The following is a 24,081-nucleotide window of genomic DNA, read 5'->3' as shown; positions in this document are numbered from 1 at the left end:
CAATGTAGCCAACCCTTGCACACTCGCTGTATGCGTAACATAAGGCGCTGTATGCGTAACAGGCCGAGAAAATCCCAAGCAGTTCGCCAGGAAGTCACGAGACGGTGTTAGATGCATTCAGCGGCAGCCCATTTCCTCTGCAGGCGTGGGGGAAAATGGTAATAGCTCCACTTCTAGGGCGAGTAGAACAATAATTCAAAGGTTACATTAAAGAGGAATGTTCCAATTAATTTTCGGTAGCAAAAAAAAATCGTAATTTTTTGGATTTGACCACCTCCGGCTCCCCTTAAATTCTGACAGATCCAGTATGAATCAGTAGGTGTCCTGGCTCATTCTTCGAAAATTTTGAAAAAAGTATTGGCTCTGTAAAAGACTTCTTTGCACCCATAATATTCTTTTTTTTCTTATCGTGCTGTGAATGTCAAGGTACATATTGCAGCTGTTGCTGAAAATACACGAGTTGATGATTTCCTTTTAACACTCATGGACATGCTGGTTTTTTTATGTGCAGTGCGGGTACACAGGCCAGTCACATCAGTGTTACCACTGCCTGTGTTCGACGTTAAAGTGCAATAATCATAGAGGACTAGGAGTGGAGGGACTCGAATAACAGCGCAGTCATTGTCGTAATGTAGGGTCGGAACGATTTATCTGGAATCCAAAAGGGCTTTTTTGCCAAGGAGGAAGCATTTCGGAATCGGCTAAGTTGTTTAACTGTGCGTGCCACTGTGGTTGAAATGGGTCTAAGCACCATGGGACTTAACATCTGAGGTCATCAGTCCCCTAGACGTAGAACTACTTAAACCTAACTAACCTAAGGACAACACACACATACATGCCCGAGGCAGGATTCGAACCTGCGACCGTAGCAGCAGGGCGGTTCCGGACTGAAGCGCCTAGGTCCGCTCGGCCACAGCGGCCGGTCGTACCACTGTGGTTAAGGTATACGGTTCATGGCAAACTGGTGCACCGAGGCAACTGTGATGCACCATGGGCCATAGATGACAGGAGTGAATGATGACTGGCGGGATGTGTACGGGAGAGGAAGACATCCCACAGATGAACCAACAGCTTACCGACAGCGTCTCCGCAACGATCGTTGAGTGAAAGTTGCTCAGTATGGGCCTCTGCAGCATGCTGACTGCTGTTTATCGGCGACGAAGGCGGGAATTTGCGTCTCCTGTGTGGCGACAGGTGGCCTTTTTACATGAATCACGTTTTATACGCCAAGGGTCACTGAAACTTGTGAAAGCAATATATTCATCTATCTTTGGGGATCATGTCCACCCCTATGTACAGTTTGTCTTCTCCTCGCCACCATGGTATGTACAAGCAAGACAATGTGCCCCACGGTTCACAATTTACGAACTTGGTTTGAAGAGCACCTGAGCGAGTTTACTGCAATCCCCTGCCCACTAAACCCCCCGTATATAAACCCAATCGAGAATCTGTGGGATCTCGATCGGGCTGTTCTCGCAATGGACCCTCAGCCAAGAAACGTATCGCAGCTGGCCATAGCACTGCAGTCGACATGGCTGTGCATCTTTGTCGGTACCTTGCCGACCCTCTTCCTGCACATCTCACAGTGGTGCGCGCTGCAAAAAGTGTTTATACGGGCTTCTCACAGAGGGTCACATTAATATGATTGGGCAGTGTATGTAGAGTGTCGCGTTCCTAAACAAATAATTTTTTCCCATTCTTTATAGCTGGTAGTTGGCGTGGGCTTTAAGCGAACTAAAGAACGTTAACTGTTACATTGTGCTTTACCGGCAGAGCTAGAGGGAGCAACAAAAAAGAGAGAACCGCAATTGCAGCGTACAGCTTGGCTGACACAGCTAACGCCAAAGTGTCCGAACATTGGTGATTATTGTTTTGAGTAAACTAGATATTCACCAGTTTTCCTCGTGTTGTACAGTATTTAGCGTTATCATGTGCCGTGTGTGCAGATGGCGAGCGCCAAGGACCAGCTGCTGCCGCTGCTGGTGGTGGACTCCTTGGGCGGCCTGCCAGGGTTACCGGGCCTCTTCGTGGCCAGCGTCTTCAGTGCGGCGCTCAGGTAAGTGCACTGCTGCGTGTTCTCCCCTGTGATTGACGGCTTCTGCCACTTCAGAGCGTCACAACTCATCGCTACTGGGGAAACCACAGAAACATTGTAAATATTAACCTAGAGACACTGCTGCGCTGATATTCTGACAGCTAAACTAACGGTTGTCATCTGATCCATTAAAAATAGTAACCAATTTGTAAATTAAAATGGTTCTCTGTATGAAGATACAAATTAAATTTTACTGTAGCCCACATATTTGAAACTAAATTCAGTCTTTAAACATATTCATACTAGCGGAAAAAAGCACAGAGAAGGCGAATATGCTCCTGTTTATTAAAAGACTCAGACTCAAAAAAGGGGTACCCGCTGCCTCTTAATACCTTCCTCACCATCTTTAAAAATTTTCCCAAAATTTTAGCATGCAAACATATTCATGTACTTTTTAATATGCAATTTACCTCCCACTCCCACAATCTCCCCTAACTGTAACACGTTCATGCCCGCTGGTCCACCGCCGTAAGTCGCTCATTTCCATCCACTCCTACTTGCCCATTCTCACTTACTCACTCACAGCCCAATCCATTCTCGTTATCTCTATGTGTCTGTTTATCTGTCATATTGTGTCCTGTCTCACAGCCATCGTCTCCTTCGCTCTTTCCTACTAATAATGTCACCACTCACTGTCATTGTCTCCCTCCCTCCCTCCCCCCCCCCCTCTCTCTCTCTCTCTCTCTCTCTCTCTCTCTCTCTCTCTCTCTCTCTCTCTCTTATATTGCTACTGTCCCATCATTCCTTCCTGAAAATCATTTATTGCTTCTAATGTACAAGCTGCCATGCAAAGCAGGTCGATAAAGCAAGCTGATATTACTCCAACATAAAACAGCTGTCATATATGGCAGCTTACATGTCAGAACCAAGAAAACTGTGTCTTGCCCCTGACGTGTAGGCTTCCCTGCAAAGCTGGTTGATTTTACAGGATGGTACTGTTCCAACACAACACGCCTGTCATGCAGGGCAGCCTCAGGGCCAGGGGCTGTAAAGATACTTGTTTGCCCATATGCCTGCTCCTATACTTGAGAGGCATGCTGTTTCGGTACAAAAATTTGGTTGAAATAGATCCAGAGGCTTGGGAAGATACCCCATACATATACACTCTGAGATATAAGCTGCCACTTTGAGCTGTGACTGAGAGGGACGCCAGATGTGCCACAACAGTGCTATTTCTATACCGAATGTATCACTTTTACTAGAAGCCACTAGTGGCGACAATCTAAGAGAGGTGCCAGGGCACTGAAGTGCTACATTTCTATACAGTGCATATTACATTCAGTACCGAAAACTGACATGGTTGGAAGTGTGAAAGGGTTCGGTGGGAGGGAAGGAGGAGAGAGAGAGCCAAATGATAAGTCGCCTGTGTGTCTCGAACTGACCCTAGAAACAAATTATTTACAGCTTGAAGTCTTCCAGTTTCTCTGAGTTCAGAAGTAAGGCAGCCAGCAGGCAAGTGAATTACAAGCAGTCAGTATAGTTTACATATTTTAACTTGGTCGATTTTCAATGGGTGTGCAGAGTGTGGATGAAGGAGGCGTCATGTGGGGGGAAAGTGTTGTGTGACCACACTCGCTGTGCATAGTTAGCTTTGTTTTCTGAGAAGTTGTTGCAGGTAACACTCGCAGTACATTGAGAATTGCTTCGTCTTTCTGTAAAGGAATACTGTCAGAAATAACCATTACCAAATTTCTCACTGACTCATTAGTTCATGGGTTAACACACCAACAAAAACAAAACGTCATTTATCTTTAGTCATATTAAAAATTAAAATGTTCTAAGAAAGTTCCTCTCCATTGTAATGTTCTGTTAGACGTTGATGTTGCTGGTGGTGGGGTAACTAGCTAGCGTCTAATTTTTCACAGAAGTGTTGATCTCAGAAAGTTTGGAAACCACAGGAATCTGTTTCGTTAGAGTAGGTTTTCCCCAATTTCATGATTTCTCATATTTCCGACATGACGCTTTCTGATATGTTGTCTATTTTCTGTATTGTTTTGCATCTAGGTCAACCTTGGGTATGTTATGGGACTACATCTGCCTGAGGGGAATGCCTCGTAGTGTAGTATGTGGTTATTAACTTTGCATCTGACGGCTGCCTGCCGTATTGGTTTGCCTTACTTTCGGTCTTTCCTCTGCTTTGAGACATTACTGTAACACAAATGACTTGGTGTACCCGCAGTTCCATGTCGACGGCGCTGAATTCCACGTCTGCTGTGGTGCTGGAGGACTTCTTCAAAACTTTCTTCCCGTCCCGCCGGCTGTCGGAGCGGCAGACCGACCTGCTGATGAAGGCGGTGGTCGTCGTGATGGGAGCCGTCTGCACCGGCCTCGTATTCGCCGTGGAGAGGCTCGGAGCCTCCGTCCTGCAGGTACGCTCTGCTCCTACAAACGGAGGCGTGGTGATAGCAAATCAAGCAAAATTAGGAACCGTCAACTCTCAGATTCGATCAGATATACGTTTTGCGCCATGGATCCATAATGAGGAGATTCTCAAGAATATAGAACATGTCGCTAAACAGGAATGCGTTATTCATAAACAATCGAAATAGTTCATGTAGAAAAGCAGCGATCCACAATGAGGAAAAGAGAGTACTCATTCCAAATCTCCTTCGCCGCCGCATCCTAAAATCAACGTGATTCAATATTTCGGCGATCCATTTCTCCACCATCTTCAGGTGGACGCTGCTGCTGTTCAGTCTCTCTGGAAACTGCAAATACTTTTGCTTCTAGCGCCAAACACAAACAGTGAAATCGGAACGAAACCTATGCACAACAATTTGACTGGCAACTTCATCCAGTGTCATTTTACCAGTGTTCATCCACACTGTGATGTGTATGAACCCGCGATCGCTTTCCGTGCTTGCGTTAACTATAAGCGGAACGTGGCTCTACCTAGTCAGATGACTAAGTTCCCGCTCTGGCAAAGTGTACAGTTCGCTTTGTCGAGTAATAATTCAGAGCTCCGTAGGCGCATGAGAACTGACCGCATATGTGCTCTATTTCCGTATCACCGACCGGCGGGAATTAAAATGGATGTGCTTCAGCATGACTGATGGGCGCGGATACATTTGCCTTTCGTACTGTCGAAAGCCATATCTGAGTGACAAGAACGTACTAAAGGAAAGGTCTTCACTAGATGTCAGAGCACAGGGAGAAATAGAATTGGATGTGTATGGAGAGCACGCCTGCCCGGCTAGCCGCGCGGTCTAACGCGCTGCTTCCCGAGCACGAAGGCGTGCCAGTCCCCGGCACGAATCCGCCCAGCGGATTAGTGTCGACGTCCGGTGTGCCGGCCAGCCTGTGGATGGTTTTTTAAGGCGGTTTTCCATCAGCCTCGGCGAATGCGGGATGGTTCCCCTTATTCCGACACAAGTACACTATGTCGGCGATTGCTGCGCAAGCACTGTCTGCACATATGCGTACACCCTAATTACTCTACCACACAAACATTTGGGGTTACACTCGTCTGGTATGAGACGTTCCGGGGGGAGAGGGGGGGGGGCGGTCCACTGGGGACCGAACCGCACAATAACCCTGGGTTCGGTGTGGGGCGGCGGTGGGGTGTTTGGACTGCTGTGGCCTGTTGTGGGGTTGTGAACCAGTGAGGGCTACGGCGGGACGAAGCCTCTCTGTGTTTCTAGGTCCCTGGTTTAATACACAATACACGGAGAGCACACAAATAAATAAAATGTATTATGTATAGGTAGTTGAGAAGATCTATTAATTTTCATTTCCAGTGCTTGAGAAAAATCACTGGAAGCTGTAACCATAACATAAGAGCAATACATAGCTGTCTACTTACTACCCTTCAGTGTATTGACTACCACCATCCATTGTACCACCAGCTCCACTATCATCATCATCACAGTCAGACAGTATTTTTTCCCACATCCACGGAAACAGCTATCTTCAAACAACTCGCACTTTGCACCTTTGGATAGGCAGTAAATAACAGCTACTCGTGGTACCACAAAGTAGGTACATACGTGCCATCAGGTGACCTGCCACTGCCCTTAATGTCGCATACTTTCTTCAGTTCCTTTCTAAATGAACCCCCATAAGCAATGTAATTGTTTCAAACAAAGTGTCGGTTTTTTTTTTTTTTCTTCTAATAATTTCCGGGTATGCAGCCGGACCCCGTCGACATTCTGCCACGATATTTCGGCCCAGAGACGTCCGGACATCATCAGGTGAGTACACAACTATTGAAGAGCTCAGGTGCAGTCGCGGTATTTATGCCGAATCTCGCGCATGTGAAATGTACTGGCATCCTACAGAGCATGCGTCAGGTGTTGACATGCGCAGCATAGCCGAGTTGTACGTGCTGCCCTCGGTGGTGGAAATAAAGGTTCATCTAGTCATTGAGTATCGAATGACACTGTCGATTCCGCTGTGATTGTATAATTTTAATAACAGGATTCCAATTTGTATCCAGCTGAAAGCCGTTGTCACGATTTATAAGATTATTGGCAAGGCGTATTTCCACTGATTCCTTGATTACGGAATCCCAAAAACCGGAAACCGGGGATAAAATTTTTGTTACATTGTATTCCATTGAATGTCCCAAAGAAATACAGTGCTCTGCTACTGCCGATTTTGACGGTTGCCGCAGACGGGTGTATCTTTCATGTTCTATACATCGTTCATGGACAGTTCTTGTCGTCTGGCCAATATATGCAGAGCCACATTCACAGTGAATTTTGTAGACGCCTGCCTTCTTCAGTTGTAAATCGTCTTTAACGGATCCAACCAGGGCCCGGTTCTTTGCTGGTGGACGGAAGATAACCTTGATTTTATTTTTCTTCAGTAATCGGCCTATTTTCGGCGACACATTCCCGGCGTATGGAAGGAACGCACTGAGGACGCAGATGATGACTTTAAATCAACTGCGTTCCTCTTCAGTAGTTGTGTACTCACCTGATGATGGCCGGACGTCTCTGGGCCGAAATATCGTGGCAGAATGTCGACGGGATCCGGCTGCATACCCGGAAATTATTAGAAGAAGAAATACGCCGGGAAAATTTCAGAAGTCACAAAGTCTCGGTTCACTTCGAGGAATACTGTTTTGAAAAACGTAGCCAGTTTATCATAAGCCCCGGATTTTAAATTCTTATTTATATAGTTTTTAGATCTCACTTTCAACAAGCACTGTTCTTCTTTGTACAGATATATAAATTCCGTCGAAAGGTCTTTGGTCTAGCGACGGGAATCCGTTATGACCGTGTCGCACACAGCAAATTACTGGCAAGACTCCAAGAGTCCACGACAGTCGTGTCGTCGTGTCGCGTACTGTAGGCAGTTGACAGAAGAATCTGCGACAGAGCGCACAGCGGGCGTGTACGTCTAAATGCGCTGGCGGGCAGGCACGGGAGCCATCTGGCCGGAGGCTTGATCAAACACCTGACTCTTTAATAACACTGCGTTCACACGGGCGTTCTTGCGCTCGGAACTGTGTGGCTCGTCCTAAATCTCGCGGTTAGGGGAGTCCGTGTGTGGGCCCTTAGTGACCAGAGTTTGAACCTCAGACCCCGTACACAGTTATTATCTGCTAGAAAGTTCTCTGTCAGCGCACACTCCGCTGCAGAGTGAAAATTTCATTCTGGAAACATCCACCAGACTGTGGCCAAACCATGAATCCCCAATATCCTTTTTTCCAGGGGCACTTGTCTTGCAAGGTTCCAGGAGAATTTCCGTGAAGCATGGAAGATAGGAGATGAGGCACTGGTGGCCGTAAAGCTATGAGGACAGGCCGAGAGTTGTGCTTCCGTAACACACTTGCCAGCGAAAGTCAAAGGTCCCAAGTTCTAATCTCGGTCCGGCTCACAGATTACCAGAAAGTTTCATTCAGACGTCTCGCTGAAAGTGTCCCCAGAAACCTTCAAGCCGTCGTAAAAGTGAAGGATCCACTAACGAGTGTCCGGGATCTTGATCAGATAGTGTGTTATTTCCTCTCAAATACATATCTCTAATTCATCACGGCGGGAAAATCTGGGAACTAATAATGCACACATAGGTAAATCTACAGTTGTTATTCCCACGCGTTATTCCCAAATGGAACAGAAATGGGGGAAATGACAGTGATACCACAAGCACCCTCTCTGATACGCCATAAGGTGGCTTGAGCGGTACAGCTGTAGATGAAAAAGTAACTGACAGTTCATGCAAGGGGAAAACAAATCATACGAAAAATATTTTTGTCCTCGTCTGTTTTTATTTGCTCTGTAATCAGTTACCGTGGATGACAAGTGTCTGTTAGTTGATGGCTCAATCTTATCTGTTTCGCTCATTAAGTCACTGGAGCTAAAATCTTAAAGTATTATGTAAAGCCATCCCACACTATTGTCTTCTGCCTACCGTACCGTAGTATTACAGCAACCTGAACAAACCTTGGCAGATGCTGGTGGAAGGAGAGCAAGTATGCCTACAGTTGTTGTCGAGTATTTTCGCTCTAGGAAAATTTTACACTTACGGATACTAAATTTCGAAGGATCTGTCGGTGGATTATTGTGTACTGGTAGGACTTGAAAAGAAGTTATAAGATTAACATCAACAAAAGTAAAACAACGGTAAAGGAAAATATTCGAATTAAATCAGGCGATGCCGAGGGGATTGCATTAGGAAATGAGACAGTGTAAGTAGTATATGAGTCGTTTTATTTGGGCAGAAAAATAACTGACGATGGGAGCAGGGGCGAGGATAAAAGTTGCTGACTGCCAACAGCGAGAAAAGCGTTTCTGAAAAGGAGAAATTTGGTAACGTCGAAGTGTTCAGAAGACTTGTTTGAAGGTGGTATGGAATGCAGCCTTGCACGGAGGCGAAATGCGGACGATAAAATGTTCAGGCAGAAAAAGAATAAGTTTTTAAAATGTTGCGTTGTAGGAGAATTATGAATATTCCATGGGCTCATTGGATAATGAACGTGGAGGTACTGAATCTGGCTGAAGGGAAAATAAATCCATGGTGCAACTTGACTAAAGGAAGGAGTCGGTAGATAGGACACTTCCTATGGTATAGTGGAATTCACAGTTAGGTTCAGTGGGCAGTCATCACCATCACCATTAGTCAGTTTCCTCACTGCTGAGTGCCGTCACCTCGTTACTTCATTCATTTCTTAACTAATTGAATCTTCGGCTAGAAGCCTCAATCCTCAGTGATCTTCATCTCTTCTTATTATAATTTGAAGAGGTAAGCCTGTAATCTTCGTCGCGGTCTTTTGCATTCGGTTTTGGCTTGCAAGATAGTCTTATCCACTTCTCTTTTTTTAAAATATGCCCAAAGGACTGGAAACATCTTTGTCTGACACACGAAGATCACATTCATGTGCCTATAAGATCTTCTATACGGGAAGCATTGATTCTCCTTTCTGTCCATGGTACGCATAACATCTTCTGCCTCCGTCTCGAAGACATCGATTCGGCTCTTGTCACTATTTTCCACGGTCCAGGTTTCGCAGCCGCCGGCTGCGGTGGCCGAGCGGTTCTAGGAACTTCAGTCCGGAACCACGCGACTGCTACGGTCGCAGGTTCGAGTCCTGCCTCGGGTTTGGATGTGTGTGATGTCCTTAGGTTAGTTTCGTTTAAGTAGTTCTAAATTCTAGGGGACTGATGACCTCAGATGTTAAGTCCCATAGTGCTCAGCGCCATTTGAACTATTTTTTTGCAGCCGTACAAGAATAGAGGCAACGCCAATGATTGTACCAATCGCATCTTTGTTGTTATATTTTCTGCAGATCTTAGTGAGTTCAACCATTGCGGCGTTCCCAACTAAGATTCGTAGTTTTGTTCCTTCACCGTACTTTTCTGTGTTACTGATCGGAGATCCTAGATATAAAAAATCATCACTGTATCCAGATCCTTCAAGCATCCTGTAAGTTGGATTTGATCCAAACGTTGGCGATTAGTAACCATTAATTCGGTTTTTCCATGTTTTACACTAGAACGAAAGTTGAACTACTACTTTTCATTGGTTCAACTGAGGGGTCTTAGTGGAAACCAGATGTTCTTCCTTACTTCCTTCAATGAGCGTAGTATCATCTGCAAAGCGCAGGTTGTTTCCCGCCGCCAATAGAAATTCCACCATCCCGGCCATCCAGCGAATCGCTGATGATGTACTCTGCATAAATGTTATAAACCTGGGGTGACAGCATACAAGCTTGCCTGACTCCATTTGCCGCATCGAAAAACTCTCCGAATATTCACTATCCACTTTTATGGATGCAGCATGACTGTTATAAAGACATTTTAGTAGTCATACTAGGGGTTTTGCAACCTCAAACTCATTGAGCACATGCCATAACTTGTCCCACATGACGCACAGTTCTTTTTATAATCTATGGAACAAATGGAGGCAGAGACACAGAATTCCCTTTTTTTCTAATATCTGTCTTAATTTCATGCTTGCCTCTCGGATACCTTTACCTGTAACAATACCTATTTCTTCTACCAAAAATCTAAAACTGAAGGAATTTCTTTAGGTGTTGATTCATTATGTACAGCTGGTATGCGATATTAATGCCATACCCCGATAGGTAGAGCCGTCTCTAACTGTTAGGCTACTTTTTGTGAGGAGGAATTAGAACATTCTTTCGGAAGTTCAGTAGTTTTCCTCACTGTGTTACTTGCTATAAGCCTTCCTTTCCCATCACAGTGAGCATTTCTCTCTAAATAACGTCTGCGCTTGTAGCGCTGCATCAAGCTAGACTTTGGACCAGAGGCCAAAAACACATTGGATGTGAGGACTAAGGAGAAAAGTCTTGTATTTGTATTCATAGCAGCAAAATACATACGAATAAGTCTAGTGTAGCTGAAATTTTTGTGTATTAGCACTTTATTTGCTAGGTGCATTGCTTGAAATTCTCTCTGGGAATGCGATAAATATGTAGACTATGTCCGTCCGAACGTTTATTAGAGTATCGTGTAAGAATTTGAAGTAAACCGGTCAATTACTTTTCTATATTTTTGATAACAACATTAAACAACGACTTGTCTTTGTATGTTAGTAATGATAATTGCGCAGAAAGTATCTTACAGCGATTGTGATAGATACAGTTGTGACAAATAACTTAGACATAAGCGCAGACATTACATAAGTCGCAACCCAGGATGATAATTACAGTGTTTCAATTTTCAATAAATGTTCTGTTCATTGGAAATTATGTGTAGCATAGTGTAACAAAAGTATACACACAGATACGTTGGTACCCTTTGTAAGTTAGCTACTCCGTGCTACCACTGTCTGGTTAGCAATCTCTAATGCTGCTTTTGAATGTGCAATGTCGAACTTAATGTGGAGGAGCTCAGTTAAGGGTTTACATTATGTTTGAGTCATTTGTTTAACAACGCATTTGACTGGATTTTGACACGTAGCTTTAAGTTAATGTCATGTCTGTTATGATCATTTACTTTCATGCATGTAAGATTAGCAAATGTATTAGCGAACCGTGATCTAAAGATCATTGCTTATCTACTGATTCACTCATCCAATTTCTTTCCAACCACGTCAAACACGGAAGAGGAGCAATATTCCTAAGGTGCATATGAGCTAAACAGAAACATTTATCCAATATCGCCTTAACCATATAATGCCCTTCCTTAAAAAACAATATTTTACTAACCATTTTAATTTGCTTTTAGTTCTTAGGTTTTTATCTAGTATTCATCGGCGTACATGCATTCACACGGACATACTTCAATGTGACCCCACAGCGCATACAACGTTTGTTAAATTTAAAGTATTAGAAGAAATGTGAAAACATTGCACAGTGGAGTGAACTTCCTGGCCTTGAGAAGCAAGTATGGACAAGCAAGTCATTAATAACAAGCCGTCAGGTAAGCTCCAGCAAAACCATCATACTTTGCTGGGTGTTATACACAATGTACAAAATAACGAAATTAATAAGGACGAATTATTAAGCAAGAATGACATGTGCGACACATGTGATTACCCATGACACAAAAAAAAACCACGACTAAAATTGCTGGCAGATGTAGCCACATTACTACGAGTGACTCGGGCCTTGCTTCACTGAAATACTAGTTACTGTAATTGGATGAGCCAATGAACCATTCATTGCGTTTCTGGGGAACTAACTGTTACTTCGTTATTTTTACGTAATAATTCGTTATAGCCGTAGTAATGTCTGCAAAATATTTTTGTGACTCCTATCTGTAAAAGTGTTATATGAGCAGCAAGATGTCTTGAATTTATCCCACTTGAGAGAGAGAGACGTAAAAGACAAAATGTGCGCCAGAAAAACATGATATTTCGAACAGTAGAAACCTTGTTAAGGGGAGAGTACAGTAACAAAAAAGCAAAAAACAAAAACAAAAAAAAAACTGCCCGGCAAACTTCATCTTGGTAGCTGGGACTTCGATTTGAAATCTGATGAATAATATCAAATTCTACGAGGGAAGACAGCTATTGTATGTAAGTGGCTACATAATTATTTCAAATTATAGGTGGTGATATCTTAAGATCACACAGCAAGTGACATTTCATAGTTCACCTGCAATAAACATAGAATAACAGTTTGGTCGGCAATACCTCATAGTCAAACCACAAGACACTTAGTTTCAAGATCGTTACTTGTAAATGGTCTTGTCCATCTCTCTTCTTATTCAGCAAAATTATGTAACATCGGCTTTGTGGTAGTTGGGTGAAATCATGTTTCTCTACTTGTTTCACAGCCAATTGATTGTCATATCAGGTTTAATTCTCCCGACAATTACTTCACGTGTGTGCTTTTTTTCTTGTCTAGGATCAAATCTCTGCTTGGCACGTTGCGGCGTCCTGATAAAATACATTTTTAATGCATAATACGTCATAAATCTAGTAAACGCCACAACTTCAGGAACATCTTGAGCTCAATAGTTACTTTCGATAGTTGCAGTTATAAATATTAGTCTTAGCTTGAGTCAGTTTTGCATAATATAGCACAGAGCGAGGTGGCGCAGTGGTTAGCACACTGGACTCGCATTCGGGAGGACGACTGTTCAATCCCGCGTCCAGACATCCTGATTGAGGTTTTCCGTGATTTCCCTAAATCTCTTCAGGTAAATGACGGGATAGTTCCTTTGAAAAGGGCACGGCCGACTTCCTTACCCATCCTTCCCTAATCCGATGAGACCGATGACCTCGCAGTTTGGTCTTCTCCCCCAAAACAACCCCAACGTAATATAGCGTTATACGTACACAGCTTACATATTTGACAATTACTTGTCCGATTTGCCCTGTATTGAAAATAGAGAACTGGAAATACATGTCAATTTGTTTTACATCTATATCCACATGAGTGTATGTATATATTCTGTCTGGCAACATTGAAATACGTAAATTACAAGTAAAAGTAAGATGTCAGTATTGTCTGCTATGAACAATCGAAAATTCCCTCGTGTACTATTATATTTTGTTATCAGTTAAAAGCATACCAATAGGCAATAGTCAGTTAGTTATTTATTTTGTGCATAAATTGAATCTTTTATGCATAAAACTCAGCAGATAAACTATATCACAAGGCTTGCATTCAAAAAATCTGGTATGTATTAACCAACACAATCACATATACCACCACTCCAACTGGCGCAGACATTTCAACTGCCTACACTGGTCGACAGCAACAAGTCCTTACTAACGAAAGTAAAACGAACGATCTCACCAGTTTCAGTACATCAGTTCGTTGATATCCTTGTTTCTTGACAATGTTTCATACATGCAGAATCGCTTGTTGTTGTTGTGGTCTTCAGTCCTGAGACTGGTTTGATGCAGCACTCCATGCTACTCTATCCTGTGCAAACTTCTTCATCTCTCAGTATCTACTGCAACCTACATGCTTCTGAATCTGCTTAGTGTATTCATCTCTTGGTCTCCCTCTACAATTTTTACCCTCCACGCTACCCTCCAATACTAAATTGGTTACCCCTTGATGCCTAAGAACATCTCCTACCAACCGATTCCTTCTTCTAGTCAAATTGTGCCACAAACTCCTCTTCTCCCCAATTCTATACCTCCTCATTAGTTATGTGATCTACCCATCTAATCTTCAGCATTCTTCTGTAGCACCACATTTCGAAATCTTCTATTCTCTTCTTGTCAAAACTATTTATCGTCCATGTTTCACTTCTGTACATAGCTACACTCCATACAAATACTTTCAGAAACGACTTACTGACATTTAAATCTATACTCGATATTAACAAATTTTCTTCTTCAGAAAAGCTTTCCTTGCCATTGCCACTCTACATTTTATATCCTCTCTACTTCGACCACCATCAGTTATTTTGCTCCCCAAATAGCAAAACTCCTTTACTACTTTAAGCGTCTCATTTCTTAAACTAATTCCCTCAACATCACCCGCCTTAATTCGACTACATCCCATTATCCTCGTTTTGCTTTTGTTGATGTTCATCTTATATCCTCCTTTCAAGACACTGTCCATTCCGTTCAACTGCTCTTGCTGCTCAACTGCTCCTTTGCTGTCTCTGACAGAATTACAGTGTCATCGGAGAACCTCAAAGTTTTTGTTTCTTCATGAATTTTAATTCCTACTCTGAATTTTTCTTTTGTTTCCTTTACTGCTTGCTCAATATACAGATTGAATAACATCGGGGAGAGGCTACAACCCTGTCTCACTCCTTTCCCAACCACTGCTGCCCTTTCATGCCCCTCGACTCTTATATCTGCCATCTGGTTTCTCTACAAATTTTAAATAGCCTTTCGCTCCCTGTATTTTACCCCTGCCACCTTCAGAATTTGAAAGAGAGTATTCCAGTCAACATTGTCAAAAGCTTTCTCTAAGTTTACAAATGTTAGAAACGTAGGTTTGGCTTTCCTTAATCTATCTTCTAAGATACGTCGTAGGGTCAGTATTACCTCACGTGTTCCAACATTTCTACGGAATCCAAACTGATCTTCCCCTAGGTCGGCTTCTACCAGTTTTTCCATTCGTCTGTAAAGAATTCGCGTTGGTATTTTGCAGCTGTGGCTTATTAAACGGATAGTTCGGTAATTTTCACATCTGTCAACACCTGCTTTCTTTGGGATTGGAATTATTATATTCTAATTGAAATCTGAGGGTATTTCGCCTGTCTCATACATCTTGCTCACCAAATGGTAGAGATTTGTCAGGACTGGCTCTCCCAAGGCTGTCAGTAGTTCTAATGGAATGTTGTGTACTCCTGGGACCTTGTTTCTACTCACCTCTTTCAGTGCTGTGTCAAACTCTTCACGCAGTATCAGATCTCCTATTTCATCTTCATCTACATTCTCTTCCATTTCTACAACATTGTCCTCAAGAACATCGCCCTTGTATAGACCCCCTATATACTCCTGCCGCCTTTCTGCTTTCCCTTTTTTGCTTAGAACTGGATTTCTATCTGAGATCTTGATATTCATACAAGTGGTTCTCTTTTTTTCCAAAGGTCTCTTTAATTTTCCTGTAGGTAGTATCTATCTTACCCCTTGTCGGATAATCCTATACATCCTTACATTTGTCCTCTAGCCATCCCTGCTTAGCCATTTTGCACTTCCTGTCGATCTCATTTTTGAGACGTTTGTATTCCTTTTTGCCTGCTTCATTTATTGCATTTTTATATTTTCTCCTTTCATCAATTAAATTCAATATATCTTCTGTTACCCAGGGATTTCTACTAGCCCTCGTCTTTTTACCTACTTGATCCTTTGCTGCCTTCACTACTTTATCACTCAAAGCTACTCATTCTTCTTCTACTGTATTTCTTTCCCCCAGTCCTGTCAATTGTTCCTTTATGCTCTCCCTGAAATTCTGTACAACCTCTGGTTTAGTCAGTTTACCCAGGTCCCATCTCCTTAAATTCCCACCTTTTTGCAGTTTCTTCAGTTTCAATCTACAGTTCATAAACAAGAGATTGTGGTCAGAGTCCACATTTGCCTCTGGAAATGTCTTAAAATTTAAAACCTGGTTCCTAAATCTCTGTCTTACCATTATATAATCCATCTGATACCTTCTAGTATCTCCAGGCTTCATCCATGTATACAGCCTTCTTTCGTGATTCTTGAACCAAGTATTAGCTATGATTAAGTTATGATCAGTGCAAAATTCTACCAGGTGGCTTCCTCCCCAATCCATATTCACCTACTATGTTTCCTTCTCTCTCTTTTCCTGCTATCGGATTCCAGTCAGCCACGACTATTAAATTTTCGTCTCCCTTCACTACCTGAATAATTTCCTTTAGATCATCATACATTTCATCAATTACTTCGTCATCTGCAGAGCTAGTTGGCATATAAACTTGTACTACTGTAGTAGGCGTGGGCTTCGTGTCTATCTTGGCCACAATAATGCGTTCACTATGCTGTTTGTAGTAGCTTACCCGCACTCCTATTTTTTTATTCATTATTAAACCTACTCCTGCATTACCCCTATTTGATTTTGTATTTATAACCCTGTATTCACCTGACCAAAAGTCTTGTTCCTCCTGCCACCGAACTTCACTAATTCCCACTATATCTAACTTTAACCTATCCATTTCCCTTTTTAAATTTTCTAACCTACCTGCCCCATTAAGGGATCTGACATTCCACGCTCCGATCCGTAGAATGCCAGTTTTCTTTCTGCTGGTAACGACGTCCTCTTGAGTAGTCCCCACCCGGAGATCCGGATGGGGACTATTTCACCTCCAGAATATTTTACCCAAGAGGACGCCATCATCATTTAATCATACAGTAAAGCTGCATGCAGTATCGCTTAGAAAACACATATCTCGAAATATTGCTTTGTTTAATCCATGTATTATTTCATTTTAAATTTAATCACTTACTTTTTTATTTCAGATCACCATTTCATTTGCATCTATAACCACTGGTCCAATACTGGCACTATTCACCGCTGGGATGTTCCTGCCATGGGTTAACACGATGGTAAGAAGAAATGAAAACTTTTTATACATGAGAGCAGATAGTAAACATTTGTAGTTCACCTGATTCAAGACATACAAATAGTTTTCGTCGTAATACTACATACAGCTGACTGCTGGAAGCTTGACTCAATTCGCTTTATTTCTGCGTCCACTGTCTTCTAAGAGCAAACAGACGCAGTCTTTTTAGTCAGATCTGTTCCTGAAATGGTAGTCGTCAACCACTTTGTGTACTGCTTTGAAATTTTCAAACATATGCCGCCCACCTTTAATGTACTACGAGCTGCGTGTGTTGGAACGGTGACTAAACCAGTAAGTACACCGACCATCCGTAAAGATCCGAGACTGACTTTCTCTGGGAGTATAAGCGACATCAGTGCAGTAACTACGGTGGTAGCTTGAACTAACAGCTGTAAACAAGGGATGATGCATTTGACCAGGCTGTAGTTAGCAGGCTGGAACAATCGTTGGTTAAGAATGTAGTGTTCCACAGTGTCGAGTTTTCATTTACGAGGTGGAAGAAACCCTAGATCCTTCATAAGACAAAATTTGTGTTATACTTCTAAGTGTTAATTTTTGTTGTAATACCATTATCCATAATAATTATAAAATTATTTTTAGGAAATTTCGTTAAAAAAAGGAAAGGACTTGCGGCAGGAGTTATTGTGCCAGGAATTGCATTGGAGCGACATCTCTAAATCAAGTGTTCAAGGCAAACGTGGTGTGAATGATACGAATCTATACAAAACAACAAATTGGAGAAATACACATGAGGGGTCAACCCTTTGACAACATAACCGACACTGAAGCCATTATGACGCGCGAGTTGAACAACATCCCAAGGATGTTCTTTTCTGACAGCTTTACGGGGTCATACCAGCGTTCTGGACGTTGTACCCAAGTGCGAGAGATTATGTAGAACACCTGAACCGCTAAAACCATTTTTTAGTAATGTACCCCCTAAACTTTTTGGAACAACTAGGTAGGTTGCTCGTTTTTCAAACCAGATGAGGAACATCACATCTGTGATTGTACGTTACTACGCCGTTGAGAGGAGAAGCTGTTTCGTCACTGCAAGTGGATCACTTCCGCAATGCTGTGCGGACCATGAGATGCTAACAAATGAAAAAGTATGAACTAGTTTTTGTTTAATGTTATCGGATAGCGCTCAGCGGGTAAATTATCTATTTTCAACTGAAATTAAGTTTTAGAATTATATATTAATACCTTGATATATATCAACGGGGATAGGTGAAAATGTGTGCCCGACCGGGACTTGAACCCGGGATCTCCTGCTTACATGGCAGACGCTCTATCCACCTTTTTTTGTTGATCTTATTTTTTGTTCTATATTGTTCGTTGAATTCATTCGTGGCGGATGTCCGATGACACTTGTTGAGGTTGTTCGTAGATCCGTTCACTCAATTTTTTTTATTACAGAGGGTAGCTAAACCCTCTGACCGAACACACTGAGCTACCGTGCCGGCAATCCATCTGAGCCACCGAGGGCACAGAGGATAGTGCGACTGCAGGGACTATCTCGCGCACGCATCCCGCGAGACCCACCTGGTTATAAGGTGAGAACCTTATACATTCATTACTCGTGGAAGACATTCTTACCAAGTCCCGTAAGAGTTCAGGTAATACGTGGGCATCCGCACAGAGGAAGAAGGTCTCGCGGAACTTGGTAAGAATGTCTTTCACGAATAATGAGTGTGTTGGGTAGGTACACTACGAATGTAGTGTGTTGCCATGTAAGGTGAGAATATGAGTCTCGAGGGAGGCATGCGCGAGATAGTCCCTGCAGTACTATCCTCTGTGCCCTCCGTGCCTCAGATGGATAGAGCGTCTCCCATGTTAGCTGGAGATCCGTTCGAGTCCCGGTCGGGGAACACATTTTCACCTGTCCCCGTTGATATATATCAACACCCGTCAGCAGCTGAAGTTATTAACATATAATTCTAATTTCGTTTTAGATGGTTGCAGGTTATGTCCGAAAGAACAGACGTCATATCGATAAAAGTACATAGAAATTAATTTTTGTTTAAAATAAAAAAAAAATTGTCTGACATAGGAAACTTACTTCTTTAAAAACTTGTAGGACTGTTTATTGAATTTGAGAAGGGTTGTAAGACAAACCAGGCATCACTGAAAGCTCTCCTACACGCCCCCGGCAGTTTTCAGACTAGGGAAACTACCTTGTCAGTCACTTATCAAACCTAGCTTGATTTTCATACTTGGAGCGAATTTACACGAGCTCAGAAATTCCGTAATTGCACGTTCGAATCACCAAAAAACCTCACTTCTAATGGTTAGCTATATACGTACATATATACATCTCAATGGCAGGGTGCTAGAAACCAGTACGTTAGACTTTTCTATATATTTTGCATCATTATCCTCCCATTGGAAAGTATTATTGGGTAATTTATCAGTTAGGCAAAAGGTATTCATTACCCAGAAGAAAGCAGTTACAATTATTCATGCAGCTTGCACACAAACATCTTCCAGATATCTATTTAAACAATTGAAAATATTAAAGACACCTTACAGAATATTTATTACCTTATAAAATTCGTTGTCAACAATCCACTGCAATTTAAGAGTAATAGAGATATTCACCAGTGCAATACCAGGAGTAAAAATGATCTGCCCTTGCCTCTAATGAATTTAAATTGGGCACAGATACGAGTACAATACTCAGCTACATTATATTTTTGTAATGTGTTCACAGAAATAAAACGTTTCACAAAGATCGGAGCGTATGTATGTAGAAAAGTCTAACGTACTGATTTCTAGCACCCTGCCATTGAGATGTATATATGTACGTATGTAGCTAACCATTCCAAGTGACGTTTTTTGGTGATTCGAACGTGCAATTACGGAATTTCTGAGCTCGTGTAAATTCGCTCCAAGTGTGAAAATCCAGCTAGGTTTGATAAGTAACTGACAAGGTTGCTTTCGTAGTCTGAAAACGGCCGATGGCGTGTAGGACGCTTTCAGTGATGCCTGGCTTGTCTTACATACCTCCTCAAATACAATAAACAGTGCTACACGTTTTGAAAGACGTAAGTTTCCTATGTCAGATAATTTTTTTATTTTGAACAAAAATTAATTTCTATATACTTATATCGATATGATGTCTATTCTTTCGGACATGACCTGCAGCCATCTAAAACGAAATTAGAATTATATATTAATAACTTAAACTGCTGACGGGTGTTGATATATATCAACGGGGACAGGTGAAAATGTGTGATGGGTGTAAGTGCATATATTTCTATTGGTGAGTGAGGACGGTGTACTGAACAACAATACATCAGCATTTACTTCGTTTGCAGACTAATAACTACAGCTATTATGTGTACTATGCTTTTAGGTTAGTTAGTACCTCGAAGCATGTGTGGCAAGAGCAAGCAACTAATCTTTATTTTCCTATAAGTCAGGCGTTGAAGTGTGAATGCTAATAGGCGTATTCCACTTAGTGGTGCAGTTATGACCGTGCAGGAAACATGAAATAGTATATTGTGTGAAAACATTACTATACTATGCGACATGTTTGCAGGAAGACCGTTCGACATGAAGAAAAACAACTAACACCCTGTTACACGCTGCATAATGTCTGAGAAGAAACGTGAAGCACCAGAAGGGCAGCAGGAAAACTAATGAAATTTCTTGGGTTGAGAGGGTACGTGATGTTATTTCAGTGACTGCAAAATCGAGTCAGAGTGACAGTATGAGCACACTTATCAGTATGACGTTGCAATCCCTCTGGCCTAGATGCATGCACTAATTCGGCTGGGAAAGGTACCTGTGCCAGCTGGTCCAAAACTTTGATGACTGGTCCTTGATATCCTGGATCATGACACTGGGACGAAGTTGGTGTCCGAGCTTGTTGCAATGTGTTCCACTGGGTACAGATTTGGGGTTCTTGCTATGGTAATACTTCAACAACATGTAGACATTTCATTGAGACACATGTCCTGTGTGGACGAGCATTGTCATGTTGGAAAATCGCACCACGATAATATCACTTGAGAGGTAGCACATGTAGGATGTCCATAACGCACCGTTGTGTTGTGAAAGTTCCCTCAACCATTACCAGCCGTAGCCTGAAGTCATTTACGGCGGCTCCCTTCACCATGACGCCAAAGCATTGGAAGAATGGAACCTCTTTCATCTGGACGCCTAAATACTCGCCAAAGATGCTCACCCGGGATAGTGCAGACCCGCGATTCATCGCTGAACACAGTGCGACGCTGTTCATCAGCAGTCCATGCTTCCCGTTCATGACAGCACTCAGGAGCGGCCATTTGTGTTGTGGTGTTAACGACAGCCTACGTGTGGGACGGTTATTCTCTAGTCCAGCTAGTGCTGGTCTTCAGTCAATAGTGTGGGAGAGCACGGCATGTTGTAAGGAGTCCCTTACTTCGTCGAGGATGAAAGACGCGGATGTAAAGGGGTTCTGATGTGCTTCGTGCATAATACCGCGATCCTTTATTTTGTTGTTCGACGTGATTCGCCGCAAAATTGAAGAAACCTGCTCTCACGTTCTCATGCAGAGCAACAATGAGCCATTGTAACATCCGAATGCCCCATAGATCTGGATATTCCTCGACTCGACCAGCCTGCCAGCTACCCACAATGAGGCCTCTCTGTCTATGTGAGGTGTTAATAATGGTGTTCCACACGATTATGGGGTATTACCGTGTCCTTCATAGTGGTCACTGAAAATCCGATGCAGTCCATGCCGCGTATTTATCCTACCAGGCTTCGTAACAACACTAAACACGAACATCACCAATGCACTCTGGTGTCCGTTGAATATGTCGCAGAGAATTGCAGCACTAATCATTTGCATACTCGTCGATGTTATTAATCACGAAGTGAATAAAGGGAACATGCCGGCACGATCTTTAGGTTTTCTTCCTTTCGTGTGCAAAATGTGTAAGTAGGCTGTTTAGGTTTTTATGTTGGTAACGCCACGTAGTACCCTGTATGAAAATCGCAGTATGTGGCTGGTTGGACTCATTGTTGGTATATACGCTTGTGTAGTGTTGGGCAGTTGGATGCGAACAGCGCGTAGCGTCGGGCAGTTGGAGGTGAGCCGCCACCAGTGGTGGATGTGGGAAGAGAGATGCCAGAGTTTTGAGAGAACGATCTGGACGTGTGTCCGCCAGAAAAAGGAAATTTGTTTAATTGGATGTCACAAAATTATATATATATATATATATATATATATATACTTGCTCCGGACACTGCGGGAGGGCTGTACAAGCAATGATCACACGCACGGCACAGCGGACACACCAGGAACCGCGGTGTTGGCCGTCGAATGGCGCTAGCTGCGCAGCATTTGTGTACCGCCGCCGTCAGTGTCAGCCAGTTTGCCGTGGCATACGGAGCTCCATCGCAGTCTTTAACACTGGTAGCATGCCGCGACAGCGTGGACGTGAACCGTATGTGCAGTTGACGGACTTTGAGCGAGGGCGTATAGTGGGCATGCGGGAGGCCTGGTGGACGTACCGCCGAATTGCTCAACACGTGGGGCGTGAGGTCTCCACAGTACATCGATGTTGTCGCCAGTGGTCGGCGGAAGGTGCACGTGCCCATCGACCTGGGACCGGACCGCAGCGACGCACGGATGCACGCCAAGACCGTAGGATCCTACGCAGTGCCGTAGGGGACCGCACCGCCACTTCCCAGCAAATTAGGGACACTGTTGCTCCTGGGGTATCGGCGAGGACCATTCGCAACCGTCTCCATGAAGCTGGGCTACGGTCCCGCACACCGTTAGGCCGTCTTCCGCTCACGCCCCAACATCGTGCAGCCCGCCTCCAGTGGTGTCGCGACAGGCGTGAATGGAGGGACGAATGGAGACGTGTCGTCTTCAGCGATGAGAGTCGCTTCTGCCTTGGTGCCAATGATGGTCGTATGCGTGTTTGGCGCCGTGCAGGTGAGCGCCACAATCAGGACTGCATACGACCGAGGCACACAGGGCCAACACCCGGCATCATGGTGTGGGGAGCGATCTCCTACACTGGCCGTACACCACTGGTGATCGTCGAGGGGACACTGAATAGTGCACGGTACATCCAAACCGTCATCGAACCCATCGTTCTACCATTCCTAGACCGGCAAGGGAACTTGCTGTTCCAACAGGACAATGCACGTCCGCATGTATCCCGTGCCACCCAACGTGCTCTAGAAGGTGTAAGTCAACTACCCTGGCCAGCAAGATCTCCGGATCTGTCCCCCATTGAGCATGTTTGGGACTGGATGAAGCGTCGTCTCACGCGGTCTGCACGTCCTGCACGAACGCTGGTCCAACTCAGGCGCCAGGTGGAAATGGCATGGCAAGCCGTTCCACAGGACTACATCCACCATCTCTACGATCGTCTCCATGGGAGAATAGCAGCCTGCATTGCTGCGAAAGGTGGATATACACTGTACTAGTGCTGACATTGTGCATGCTCTGTTGCCTGTGTCTATGTGCCTGTGGTTCTGTCAGTGTGATCATGTGATGTATCTTACCCCAGGAATGTGTCAATAAAGTTTCCTCTTCCTGGGACAATGAATTCACGGTGTTCTTATTTCAATTTCCAGGAGTGTATATATATATATATATATATATATATATATATATATATATATATATATATATATATAATGACTAGCCGAGCCTCAGGTACAGGGCGGGTCGCAGGTGGCGGATAGCGAACGATCCATCAGATATGGTGGACAGCTGCGAATAAGGGGAAACCCAAATAAGCAGTCCCGGACCGAGGCGGCAGCATCACGAGGGTGTGGGAGGGTGACTTTTTACAGGGGTCACACTCATTCAAAAACCACAGAACCCGAAAACGTTGCTGTGTCATGGCGAGTAAGTGCCGCCATTACAATAAGCACTGTCAACACCCAAATCCAGGACGCGTCTGAAGTGGGAACCATCGGCATCCTGGTCAGCGTCTGTTCACACAATGTGCGGCTGGTCATAATGCGCCAGGAACTAACAATCCCTGGTTCTAAACACCCAGTGGAAACACTGGACCAACTTGATTACAAGCAAGTATGACTCGTGCAAGTAATAACAACATT

General features: G+C 43.5%; 1 protein-coding gene across 3 annotated transcripts in view; it reads left to right on the top strand.

The window, feature by feature from the left end:
* Positions 1-24,081, top strand: part of LOC126416410 (sodium-coupled monocarboxylate transporter 1-like) — a 253,907-nt gene that overhangs the window by 183,864 nt on the left and 45,962 nt on the right. For all 3 annotated transcript variants that reach the window (XM_050084124.1, XM_050084122.1, XM_050084123.1), the window contains exons 10-12: positions 1,947-2,056; positions 4,275-4,464; positions 16,901-16,987. In XM_050084124.1, coding sequence (XP_049940081.1) covers positions 1,947-2,056; positions 4,275-4,464; positions 16,901-16,987 — 387 coding nt within the window. The remainder of the gene's footprint in view (positions 1-1,946; positions 2,057-4,274; positions 4,465-16,900; positions 16,988-24,081) is intronic.

This window comes from Schistocerca serialis, chromosome 8, assembly GCF_023864345.2.
Source record: "Schistocerca serialis cubense isolate TAMUIC-IGC-003099 chromosome 8, iqSchSeri2.2, whole genome shotgun sequence".
NCBI lineage: Eukaryota > Metazoa > Arthropoda > Insecta > Orthoptera > Acrididae > Schistocerca > Schistocerca serialis.
This window is presented reverse-complemented; position numbering and strand designations above follow the sequence as displayed.